At 43.0% G+C, this 13,863-nt stretch overlaps 1 protein-coding gene across 1 annotated transcript in view; it reads right to left on the reverse strand.

Annotated features, from left to right (window-relative positions):
• Positions 1-13,863, reverse strand: part of LOC126311686 (parathyroid hormone/parathyroid hormone-related peptide receptor-like) — a gene marked incomplete at its 3' end in the record, with an annotated part of 548,841 nt that overhangs the window by 49,101 nt on the left and 485,877 nt on the right. Inside the window, exon 4 of the mRNA XM_049992236.1 lies at positions 218-305. Coding sequence (XP_049848193.1) covers positions 218-305 — 88 coding nt within the window. The remainder of the gene's footprint in view (positions 1-217; positions 306-13,863) is intronic.

Consider the following 13,863-nt stretch of genomic DNA (forward strand, 5'->3'; position numbering starts at 1 on the left):
CAAGTTCACGTAATTCAGTAATTTAACTTTATTAAATCTAACGGTTGTTCTGAACTATATGTATAAGTCCATTCCTAATCTTCCTCATGAAGTGTATTACGAGTAAGAAAATCATATCTCTGTTGGTCTAAATGTAATACAAAGAAAATGACAACATTATCACAAGAATGTGGGTTCCTACGTGTATGGACGAAAGAATATGTCAGGGTAGACTCACCTGAATCATTTGATGGAGATAGAGTTGATAAGTTATTGCATTCGTTTTCTTTCTGCTTCAAGATTCTCTTCTGCTCATCCATAACATTCTGTAACAACGGACACATTTTTTTTATTGTAGATAAACCAGGTTTAATTAACACACAGTTATGTGTGTGTAACAAGTAGTGTAAGTTAAGCATAAGTTACTTTGCCGTCCAATAGTGCCATAATACAGTTATCTTTATCTATACACGGCAATGTCAAATTATAAAACGTCACAAGTTTCTAAGATAGTCGGTCGCAATACTAAGAACGTTGATTCCAATATCAAGCATTGTAAAAAGTTTTTATCTTGTTATTTAGATTTCCTGTCAATAAACGGAAGTATATATTTATTTCTTTTTAGTTAAATAGTCTTAATATTGTTCTAAAAAAGCACTGCACTGCATGAAAAGCTTTAGAAATGTGGTGCTACAGAAAAATGCTGAAGATTAGATGGTAGATCACATAAGTAATGAGGAGGTATTGAATAGAATTGCAGAGAAGAGAAATTTGTTGCACAGCTTGACTAGAAGAAGGGATCGGTTGGTAGAGCATATTCTGAGGTATCAAGGATCAGCAGTTTAGTATTGGAGGGCAGCGTGGAGGGTAAAAATCGTAGAGGGAGACCAAGAGATGAATACACAAAGCAGATTCAGAAGGATTTACGTTGCAGTAGGTACTGGGAGATGAAGAAGCTTGCACAGGATAGAGTAGCATGCATGGAGATCTGCATCAAACCTGTCTCAGACTGAAGAACACAACGACAACAACGTTTACAGCGCTACTTTGTGCTGCTATTCACTCCGGCTTGTGGCCACATCAACAACATAGTAATATTCCTGATAGTAATAATAATAATAATAATAATAATAATAATAATAATAATAATAATTGTATCGTAATCAGCTCCATGAGCAGTGCAGCGGTGACCTCTACCATAACTTTCCATTAAATGGTCGTTCGCCCTGAGTTCTGATAATCGGATTTAATTGATTGCCACACAAGTGGAAAATGAAGTCGCCGCTTGCCACGTCGTTTGGTAACATTATTGGTGCCACGCAAACAGTTACTTTCGCGAAATCTAAGCAATCCAGGACGGTGTAAAGTCCTTGCGAGTCCACTTTATAGTATTACGAAAAACATGCGTTTAGTAGCGGCAAGGTTGTTACGTCACGCGAGGCAGTGCGTAAGCCGGCGTATACTGACGCGGAGCGAATGGTAGCTAGGTGCGAGCGAAGTAAAATCACTGCCTCTCAGGACGTATTCATATAATGGCGCAGAGGACGGCTGAAGGAAATGCCGTCATCGCCTCTATCCCAAAATAGCAGCATCTAAATGGCCGCTTTCTCGGGCACATAGTATTTTATAACAGTGTCATAAATCAATTTAGAATCTTCATAACTTTTGTATGAATGGAATTATGTAGGCTTTAATTACAGAAAAAGTTTTAGCTCACCTGCATCTAAACTCTGCCTCTGAGCTATCACTTTAGGAGATCTTGGATTGATTGTTATTTATATGAAAGACTTGAAACTTGTTATAGCTCTATCATTTAATGGGTTTCATCAGATACTGTAATCAAAACTTTTGTATCATTAATATAAGTGATACTTAATCTATTACAAATAAGGGCGTTTTTGTTAAAAATTTAGTTTTCAGTAAATTATTCGAAAATCATTATAGGTAGATTAATAGGTTGACATAGTTACTGTTTTTATATCGAACCGCAGCTTCATACAAATGTTCATACAAGTTTAATCTTTAGCCCCTTTAATTTTTTTGTAAAAACACCGATTTTGAGCAAAATATTGCTCCGATCATGTTGAAACGTGTAACAGTTAATTTTCTCATACATTTGCGCATTCTGACCGATTTGTAGCTTTATAGCCTAATTATCTAGCGCCTCTTTTTTTCTTAAAACTGTGTTTTAAGGGAAAGATAGTCATCCGTTTCACTTTGAAATTTAACAACTCAAACATTAATATACTGAATCATATGTTGACAAAGTTTGGAAAAGCAACTTTAATCGTCGTAACGTGCCAGAAGCCCATTGTATCCCCTTCACATATGCGTCTGTTATCCGAGGGTTAGGTTGGGTTGTATGGGGAAGAGAGCAAACAGCGAAGTCATCGGTCTGATTCGATTAGGGAAGGCTGGATAAGGAAGCCGGCCGTGACCTTCCAAAGGTTCCTTCCCGGAAGCTGCCTGAAGCGACTCAATGAAATCACGGAAAACCTACATCAGGATGGGCGGACGTGGCATTGAACCGTCGTCCTCCTGAATGCGAGTCCAGTGTGCTAACCATTGCGCCACCTCTCTCGGTCTCTTGTTATCCGAGAGCAAGTGAAGGACCCCATGCAAAATACTGTATCATCTCGTACCATTGGGTGGTAGCGGCATCCTAGCTGAGGAATTGTCGTCCAATGTGTAGGCAGCCGTTAACTCCACAACACAAACTGCAGCGATGGAGATATTCCATAACCGGGAACCATGGACTGCTACTAAACGGCATCGCATTGGTTACAGGGGTTCTTCACTATCCTGGATTGCCATCGGTGTAGAGTATGGTGGCACCGCAGGCAGAGAGCCATTATTCCAAAGTTTCGGAGAGGCACAGCGGTGTTAATGCTAGCGTCAATGGTGAGACGAGACACAAAGTATTACTTGAAACCACAGCTGGTAGTGACTGAGGGAACTCTTACGGCACAACTGCGTATCATAGACATCCTACGTATACGCAGTACCGTGGTGACATTTTTCAACCGGACAGTGCTTTCCACATACGGCACGTGTCTCTTCTGTCTGACGCTGAGGTGCTCCCGAGACGAGCAAGAGCTGGTGTATCATGTGTCGGACTAGCTCGATCGTCAATTCCTTCCCAATGCCGGTGTCCAGGAAATCGCCGATCAGTTACAAGAGTTCATAAGCCCCCCCCCCCCCCTCGCTCCCCCACAATTTTACAATTTGAAGGTTTCTGACTTCGTGATCATGACGGCTGCCAATGATTCCATGAAGTACTAAACTGCAACCTACCTGTAAGACGATTTCACTTGATTTATCTTCGTTCGAATAGTGGATAACAGGGCAAATCATTCCCTTTGATGAGACTTGCCATTATAGAGGGTCATTCACTACAAACACATGACAGACTTTTCAACATCTCCATTGCAACGAAATGTTTCTCTCAGCGTGCTATTATAGTATGTATTTATAATTCAGCTTCGCACATTTCGTATTCCCAGCCCTTTCACTGCATTTTCACTCGACAGACTCTAATCCATTGCAGTTCTCACGAGTTCGCTACTAACTCTCCACTGTCGTCGCAGCACCACAATGCCGCGTCCACCGGAAGACGCGCGAGACTGCCGCTCTCCAACTAGCGCCTGCTGATAGGTACTTAACCCCTGAGAGGTGATACAGCGTCATTATGTTACCCTTCCCAACCGAAGTAACGACTGCATCTAGACTAGAAGGGGTACAACGTCATACTTCTAAGCTCTCCGTAAATTTGTTGCAATGGATTAAAAATTGAAACAACATCCTATTTCATTTCGTTTGTCCTCCCTTGCGGGTGCTTCTCTTTCTTGGTGAGTTACTCTGTTTGCAGTTACAAATGTAAGTATAAAAGTGAAAGTTTATATATGATAAACTTTCACACACACAACACAGTAATATTCATCATAATAGTAATAATTAAGAATTTTGAGTTCTAATTATATATATAGCAGACTGGAAACTATGATTAGTATGTTTTCCATCGCTTTCTGACTGACCGCAGTAGTAGTTTCCAGGCTCTCGTAACAGACGGCGAGCAATATTTCCTATTTCTTATTATTAACCGGCCGCCCCATAAGTCGTCAGACGCGGGTTGACCGAAACCTGAACGAGTGTGTATGCCCCCCCCCCCCCCTCCCGTTCTCCTGCATTCCAACAACGGGCCACGGCCACATCCGAATGCTGGGTATATCACGATTCGAACAGCCGCCAAATGAGACACAAAATAAGGCCACTTTCAAACTCTATAACGTACTGATAACGCTGTCTCGCATGAATACGCGGCATATGCGTGTTCTTCACGGTCATCAGTCCACATCTAGTGCCGTTCACACCCCCTTATATACCCTACCAGGACTGGCAACAACACTAAATACAAACAACAATATGGGCTCTGGAGGCTGTTCTACTTGTCACAGAGAGTTACAGTTGTAATCATTTACATACACGTCGAAGGCGTTTACATAGACGAAGTTACATCGAGATGTGACACTGCCTTCTTTCACTTTTTGTGGGGCAGTGTATTTTTCACAATATTTGATGACTTAAAAAGAAGGTTTTCGACACTTGTATAATACATTTTTTGTGTAGATGATGTTCCTAACATTACCAATAACTGAAATATAGGATAAATTCAAGTTTTAAGAATGGCTGTTCACGTTAGAGCGGCACTGGCAAGCCGTAGAAAGGATTATTGCAAATTCACGGTTTTGATTAGATCTTTTTCTTTCCGTTAATTTTGCTGTCTTTAAATACCGCTTGAAGCATACGTATACAACTATGTTCAATTTCGGGTCGGAGCCAAAAAACGAAAAGCAAAATTTGACGTTCACAGAAAATCCTCGTATTTGTCAGAACTTGGGAGTAACATTCTTTGCTCAAATAATACAGCAGAAACATAAATCAAGCTAAAAACAGCTGTATTAGCACTAATTTCGTGCTGTATACCATCCTTTAGAAACTCTGATTATATTATTCACAAAATAAATCCGCAAATAACGGCTTCATTGTCAGCCTTCATTCTTCTGAAGCATCTAGCCACAACAATGACAAGACTGCAAAATTTACCCACGGCACGTGCGAGCAAGCAACATCCAATTTGCGCTGCCCTTGCTGCTGGTGTAATTTTACTGTCTGGTGCTACGACGAAACACAACTCATCCCACCTACCCTATAGACCCGTTAACAAAGAAAGAAATGGCAAATAAATAACCGTGTACCGCAATTTTTTGTATGTCGGTAGGAGGGACTGCTATGATTAACATACTGAAAATCCTGAGCGGTGAGGAACAAGCGTGGCGGTTGTTTCAGTGTCACTGTTTTAGGCTTTTCTTGAATAACTCGAAAAGGGCGGCATCCAGTGAAAAGGTGTTACTCTATAAATTTGTTAGCATTAAGTTTCCTACAAAAAATGTCTTATTCATTTCATTTCGGGATTAATTATTCAAAATTAACATAAATAATGTCTTAGTTGCATAAAATTAATTACTGTTAATGGAGTGGGTTAAGTAAACTGAGGTTATAAAAGTCATGCGACAGCGTTATGCTGAGAAATCAGTACCCAGAACAACCACCTCTGGTCGTAATAACGGCATTGAGTCAAACAGAGATTGGATAGAGAGCTTGGATGGCGTGTACAGGTACAGCTGCCCATGCAGCTTCAAAACGATACCACAGTTCATCAAGAGTAGGTACTGGTATATTGTGACGAGCCAGTTGCTCGGCCACCATTGACCAGACGTTTCCAATTGGTGAGAGACCTGGAGAATGTGCTGACCAGGGCAGCAGTCGAACATTTTCTGTATCCTGAAAGGCCCGTACAGGACCTGCAACGTGCGGTCGTGCATTATCCTGCTGAAACGTAGAGTTTCGCTGCGAGGGAATGAAAGGTAGAGCCACGGGTCGTAACACATCTGAAGTGTAACGTCCACTGTTCAAAGTACCGTCAATGCGAACAAGAGGTGGCCGAGACGTGTAACCAATGGCACCCCATACCATCTCGCAGGGTGATTCCCCACTACGGCGATGACGAATACACGCTACCAATGAGCGTTCACCGCGATGTCACCAAACACGGGTGCAACCATCATGATGCTGTTAACAGAACCTGGATTCATCCGAAAAAATTACGTTTTGCCATTCGATCACCCAGGTTCGTCGTCGATTGCACCATCGCAGGCGCTCCTGTCTGTGATTCAGCGTTAAGGGCAACCGCAGCCATGGTCTCCGATCTGATAGTCCGTTCTGCTGCAAACGTGGTCGAACAGTTCGTGCAGATAGTTGTTGTCTTGCAAATGTCGCCATCTGTTGATTCAGGGATCGAGACGTGGCTGGACGATCCGTTACAGCCATGCGGATAAGATGCCTGACATCTCGACTGCTAGTGACACGAGGCTGTTGGGATCCAGCACGGCATTCCGTATTACCCTCCTGAACCCATCGATTCCATATTCTGCTAACAGTCATTGGATCTCGACCAACGCGAGCAGCAATGTCGCGATACGATAAACTGCAATCGCGATAGGCTACAATCCGACCTCTATCAAAGTCGGAAACGTGATGGTACGCGTTTCTCCTCCTTATACGAGGCATCACAACAACGTTTCACCAGGCAACGCCGGTCAACTGCTATTTGTGTATGAGAAATCGGTTGGAAACATTCCTCATGTCAGCACGTTGTAGGTGTCGCCACCGGCGCCAACCTTCTGTGAATCCTCTGAAAAGCTAATCATTTGCATATCACAGCATCTTCTTCCTGTCGGTTAAATTTCGCGTCTGTAGCACGTCATCTACGTGGTGTAGCAATTTTAATGACCGTGATTGTAGATTTTGAACGCCGGATGGAAGCTGGAGCATTGGACATTCCATTTCGGAAATCGTGAGGTAATTCAGTATTCGGAGATCCACAATGTAAAGAGTGTACCGAGAATATCAAATTTCAGGCATTAATTCTCACCACGGAAAACGCGGTGGCCGGCGGTGTTCACTTAACAACCAAGAGAAGCGGTTCTTGCGAAGAGTTGTCAGCGCTAACAGAAAAGCAATACTGCGTGAAATAACCGTAGAACCTAATGTGGAACGTAGGACAAACGTATCCGTGCTGTGGAAGTTGGCATTAATGGGCTATAGGAGCAGACGACCGACACGATGGCATTTGCTGAGAGTACATCGCCTGCATCGCCTCTCCTGGGCTCGAGAACACATCGATTGGACATTAAACAACAGGACTGGACAGGCCTGGTAAAATGAGTCCCGATTTCAGTTGATAAGATCTGATGGTATGTTTCTACCGTGACGCAGACTCCACGAAGTAATGGACCCAAGTTGTCAACAAGACAGTGTGCATGCTGGTGGTGGCTCCATAATTCTGAGAGCAATGTTTACATGCAATGGAGTGGGTCATCTGGCGCTACTGAACTGATCGTTGAGTAAAAGTGGTTATGTTCGGCTAAGTGGAGACGATTTGCTGCCATTGAGGGACTTCACGATAATGCGCCATGGTAATGGGAAAAATATATTCCCGATTGGTCTGAAGAACATTCAGGACAATGAGTGAATGATTAGGCTGTCCAGATCGCCCGAGATGAATTCCATCTAACATTTATGGGACCTACTCGAGAGGTCAGTTGGTGAAAAAAGAGCCTGCAATAGCAACACTTCCGCAATTATGGGTGGTTAAAGAGGCCGCATGGCTCAGTATTTCTGCAGAGGACTTCCAACGACTTTTTGAGTCCACGCCACGTCGAGTTGCTGCACTAACTGGGCAAAAGAATGTCCGATACTATACTGGGAAGTATCCCATGACCTTTGTCGTTACAGTGTACAAAAATATGTTAACGTCTTCTAAGCGCAGTAGAGCCGTATTAAGAAATAAACTGAGTCCTGAATGTATGACTGGGTGGGGGAGTAGTGGATGGCATCAGCGTGACGGATTGCAGGTCACCAGAATGTAATCAAGTTCTTCCCTTCTTTGTGGGTCTGAAAAGCGATGAGAGAACAGGCGGTCCCTAACTACGTCACAAAAGGCAACTGAAGACGATTTCACATAGTTTTACCGACTCTTCCGAAGCACCCTTTATAAATCAGTGGTGACGCAGTGCGCTGACGTACCGTGAGTGTCTATCTATCGCAAAATGCATTAACAATACACGGATATTAGTTACCAAGGATACTAACGCAGGAGTGTACACCGCCATAGGGAAAACGTATGGTAAGCTCCTCATTAATTTCATTTCTACCCGTCCTCGTAATTCCACCTTCCTACCTTTTCCTTCTACTGCATTTCTGTGCTCAGTAGACTGTTTATTCCAGTCTCTCTGTCCTGTGAATCTTCCTGGCTTTCACTGAGAGTAGCAGTATCATAAGCAAATCTTAGCACTGATATTCTTACATTGTAAATTAAATCCCATCCTGAATGCACTTTTTACTTCCGTCGTAAGTTCTTCGATGAACAGTTGAACAGTTGGCGCCAACGACATCATCATGCCTGGTTTACACCTTTTTTAATCCGAGCATTCGTTTTTGATCGTCCAATTTCATTGTTTCTTCTTGATTGTTATACATATTGTACATCTCCACTTTTTCCGTTGGCCCTACACTTACATTTTTGTGAAAATTTCTAAGAACTTGTACCATTTTACATAGTCGAATGCTTTTACTACATCAACGTATCATTTGAACGTGCCTTAATTGTTTTAGTGCCTTTCATTCATCAAGAATTAAAACGTCGAAACTGCCTCAATGATTCCTTTACATTTTCTAGCAAATAGATCGTCACCTAAAAGATGTCCTCAGTTTCTGTTTTTCATCTTTCTTTATGTTATGTTTCTCAGTAACATTGGTGCATGAGCTTTTAAGCTGATTATGCCACAGTTGTCGCACTTATCTGCCTTTGCTATCATCTGAATTCTGTGGATGATATCTTTCCGAAAGTGTCGTACTGTGTCTCCAGTAACATTGATTCTACACACCAGCTTAAGTAGTCGTTTTGTTGCCACTTCTCCCAATACGTTTTCAAATTTCGAAGGAATATTATCTGCGACTACGGGGTCATTTGATGACTAGTCTTGCAAAGAGCATATCGCCATCAAACCGACTTCTGTTTCTCCCTCTTTCACGTCAGTGGAGGGTTCAGATGTATCCCTTCTACATTTTCACTCACTCTTCTGCTTTTAACATCTGAATTCCTCATGCAATCTTTATGCTGATACATTTACTTTTAGTTTCACAAAAGATTTTTTTAACTTTTGTATATGGTGGATCGGTCCCTTTGGCGACACTTTATTTTCATATTTATACATATTTATCCTGAAACTATTTGGCTTTAGCTGCCCTGAACTTTCATTTTATTTCTTTTTTGAGTGACTAATGTTGTTGTATCCCTGAGCACTTTTATACTCTCTTCTTTCACTGAATCAGGTGAAGTATTTCTTCTTTTACCGAAGGTTTCTTCGCAGTTACCATCGTTCTACTTATATATCTCTGTTCAGCTTCTATATATACATTCATTTTCAGGTCGACTGCCTGTGGTATTAGTCATAATTTGCAGTATCTACAACCTCAAAATTCTTCATACATACACCCATCCTTTGATTTTGATTTTATGACGTCGGGGCATCTAAATCTGAACTGCTGCTGGTGATGTTCGTTAGCCCTCGCTTCTGATGAGAAACACCCTGTCACTGAAGTGTTCAAAATAACTCACTCCCTGCCTTGGTTTCTTGTTCATAACAAATCCTATTCCCATTATACCATACTCTACTGTTGCTCGTATTACCCTATATTCTTCTTATCAGAAAATATTATCGTCTTTCAATTTCACTTCACTGACACGTGCTATATTAAGATTAAGATCATGTATTATCTTTTGTGGTTTTTGTAAATTCAGTACCACCTTCATAGTTATGACGTTCCACGCTCTGACATTTAGAATGTTCTCCTTTCGCTTGATATTCAATCTTTTTTCGCAGGGTAACCTGGTCTAATCATTCCCCTTTCAGAGATCGGAGTTAGGAACACTTTGCCGGTGGAATGATCATCATGATATTTTTATCAATTACAGCTCACATATCTACGGATATAAATCGTCTCCCTTTAATGAAGTGTTTCCAATTGCCTTGCTTTCGGCATCCTCATGTTGTTGATCATTTCTGATGGTTCTACACAGACCCATAAGAAATAATCAACAGCATGAGGATGCCGAAAGCAAGGCAATTGGAAACACTGGCAAATGTGTGTTCTGAACTTCCCGTTGCGTTCTGAGCTACCCGTTGCTCGATCCTCTTTTACAAGACCGTTGGCAGAGAGACGGTCCTTCCCTATACCACGAATCTTCGGCCATCACTGTGCATGAATCTTTTCCGTAATTTAAGAAGTGGCTGTAATCGAGCCTTTTACATTTGATATTTTAAGTAGCAGTCAAAGACGCTACGCCAAGACCACAGTGACTGTTCCTCACTATACTTCACCAGAGGTATGTTAAATAGGATTTCAGTTTCCTCTCTACATCTACATCTCCGTCTACGTGTGTATTCCATAAGCGGTCTTCTGATGCATGGTGTGGGTTTCGTTTGCCACTACTAATCGCAGATTGCCACCACCGTGTGGTGCGTGATTGGAGTACCACTTACTATACGTGGCCGAGCGGTTCAAGGCGTTTCCGTACGGAAGCACGCGACCGGTACGGTCGCAGGTTTGAATCCTGCCCCGGGCATGGATGTGTGTGATGTCCTTAGGTTAGTTAGGTTTAAGCAGTTCTAAGTTGTAGGGGACTGATGACCTCAGATGTTAAGTTCCATAGTGCTTAGAGCCAATTGAACTTACCACAAATAGTCGCTTCCTTTCCTGTTCCACTCGTAATAGAGCGAAGGAAAAACAAGCGGCTATACAACTTCGCAGCTGCCCTAATTTATCTTATCTTCGTGGTCGTTACACAAAATGTACGTTGGCAATCTTAAAATCGTTGTATGGTGATCATAAAATGCCAGTTCTCTAATTTTTCTCAATTGTGTTCAGCGGAAAGAATGTCATCTTTCCTCCCAGTACTCCCATTTGAGTCCAGGAAGCATCTACGCAATACTCTCTTGTTGATAGAACCTACCGGTAGCATATTTGGCGACCCGCCCCTGATGTGGTCCGACGACATGGTGGGAATCCCAAACACTCCAGTTACAGATGAACCACATGCTCCTAATATTCTCCAATAAGCCTAAGTCGAGTATTTGTCTTACCCACCACAATCCTCACCTGTTCCTTCCATTTCATGTCGCCCTGTAACGTTACGCCCAGATATTCAGTTGACGTGATTGTGTCAAGCAGTACACTACTAATGCTGCATTAGAACACTAAGGGATTATTTTTCCTACTCATCGGCTTTAACTGATATTTTTCTACATTTAGAGCAAGTTGCCATTCATAACACTAACTGCAGATTTGGCAAAGTCGTATTGTATCCTTCTAAAATCACTCAACGATGACACCACATCATCATCAGGGAAGATCCGCAGATTGCACCTTCCCCCGTCCTGTAAATCAATTATGTATATAGAGAATAAGAACGGTCCTATCACATTTCCCTGGGGCTCCTGGCAATACCCTTGTCTTCGATGAACACTCGCTGTCGAGGAGAGCGTACCGGGTCCCCTTACTTAAGTAGTCCTGAAGGTACTCACATATCTGACAGCCTACTCCGTATGCTCAGACTTTCATAAAGCCTGCAGCGGCAAACGCTTTCCGGAAATTGAGGAATATGGAATCTACCTGTTGCCCTTCATTCATAGTTGGCAAGATTTGTTGTATGAAAAGTGCAAGTTGAATTTTGCACGATCAATGCTTTCTAAACCAGTGCTGATTTGTGCACAGACGTCTCAATGAAATTTACCACATACGAACTGAAAATATGTTCAACAATCCTGCAGCATACCTATGTTAAGGGTACTGGTCCGTATTTTGAGGTTCCCTTCTTTTCCCTACTTATATACAGAGGTCAGCTCAGCTTTCTTCCAGTCTCTTGGAACTTCGTGCTGTGCGAGAGATTCGCGATATGGGCCATCGCAGTCGAGTATTCTGTAAACCTAATTATGATCCATCCGGATCTGATGACTTATTTGTTCTCAACCCTTTGAGTTGCATCTATGCACCAGGGCGGCCTATTAATATTTCTGCCACATGAAAGTCTATACCACTCTCGAACGACAGTATGTTCGTATCATCCTCCTACGTGAGTGGTATCTTATTGGGATTTTTAAAACATCGGCTTTTGTTTTGCTGCTTTCTATCGCCACGCCAGACTGGCCAATGAATGACTGGACAGTAGCCTTGGAGCCGCTTTGGTATTTTACGTGTGACCAGAATTTTCTCGGGTTCTCAGCAAGATCTTCTGCTAAGGTAAGGTACGTCGATGGTAGCTGTTTCATTCTTGGAACATCGATCTTTTTACAGACGGTAAGATGAGGCTTCAGAAAAGCAAGGCCGCGAGAGGTAGCCACGCGGTCTATGGCGTCTTGTAACGGTCCGTGCTGCTCCCCTCGTCGGAGGTTCGAATCCTCCCTCAGGCATGTATATGTGTGTGAGTGTGTGTATGTGTGTGTGTGTCTGTGTTGTCCATAAAGTAAGTTAGTTTAAGTTCGATTAAGCAATGAGTACGCTTAGGGACCGATGACCTAAGCAGTTTGGTCGCATAAAAAAAAGCTAAGGCGTACCGCCTCCTGAATCAGATGTTGGGGCACCAAGCAGATTAGTGAGAGGTGAAACATGACTGCAGACGATGACCGGGACGACCGTGGTTGTTTCCTTTTCAAAGTTTTGGGTAATCGCGTTGGGAAGACCCACAACAGTTTCAGCAACAGAGTGTAGATCAGGCGTCTGTGGAAGACATTCGTGAAGCTACCATTTCAATAAAGCATCTGTGAGACACACTTGTTCTAGATTCCAGCAGAGTAGAACTGTTTCCAATTGTTCTTCTCCAAGAACCCAATCGATAGCACTCTCCTCGTAGGCTCTAAACATAGAGAACTCCGTGTGTTCCAAGTGATGCCAATGGCCTTGCCGCAGTGGTAGCACCGGCTCCCGTCAGATAACCTAAGTAAAGCTCTGTCGGGCTGGACTAGCACTTGGATGGGTGACCATACGGTCTGCCGAGCGCTGTTGGCATACGAGGTGCATTCAGCCCTTATGAGGCAACCTGAGGAGCTGCTTAATTGAGAAGTAGCGGCCCCGGTCTCGTATACTGACATACGGCCGGGAGAGCGGCGTGCTGACCACAAGCCCCTCCGTACGAGTATCCCGTGACGCCTGTCGTCTGACGATGACACGACGGCCTGTCGTTGCCGTTGGGACTTCCAAGGCCTGTTTGGATGGGGAGAGAGAGTCTTACAAGTGTTGTTCTCTGTGTTCCAAGTTTTCTTCTGCCAGGCTCCATTCGAACTGCTCTATCGCAACATTCTACTGTTTTGTGCTTATGTTCCTTGGTTTAGTTTCATTGTTGGTCCAGTCCATATAGTGCTGCCAATGGATTGTAGCATTATAATCTCGTAGCTTGCACCCACTTCCTGCGCGCCACTGTTTCCATCTCTGTAACAAATGCACACGGAAACATGGCGATCGCAATTTCAATCTTTGGCTTCCATATGATTCTGGGCGCTTTCTAACACAGCAGGATCCCCATCGACTTGCGTCTGAAGTGAGGCTCGTCAGCCCTGCCGCTGCCTCCCTCCTGGGATGGACGTTTCCTGTGTTCAAGTAGACAGGATAGAGTATAGGAATAACAGAAAGTCATGTGTTGACAAACAACTAAAGAGATACTCCCGGGGATGCCTTCACTTCCAACGAACTACGATGGTGGACTGAATC

This window comes from Schistocerca gregaria, chromosome 1 (genome assembly GCF_023897955.1).
Source record: "Schistocerca gregaria isolate iqSchGreg1 chromosome 1, iqSchGreg1.2, whole genome shotgun sequence".
NCBI lineage: Eukaryota > Metazoa > Arthropoda > Insecta > Orthoptera > Acrididae > Schistocerca > Schistocerca gregaria.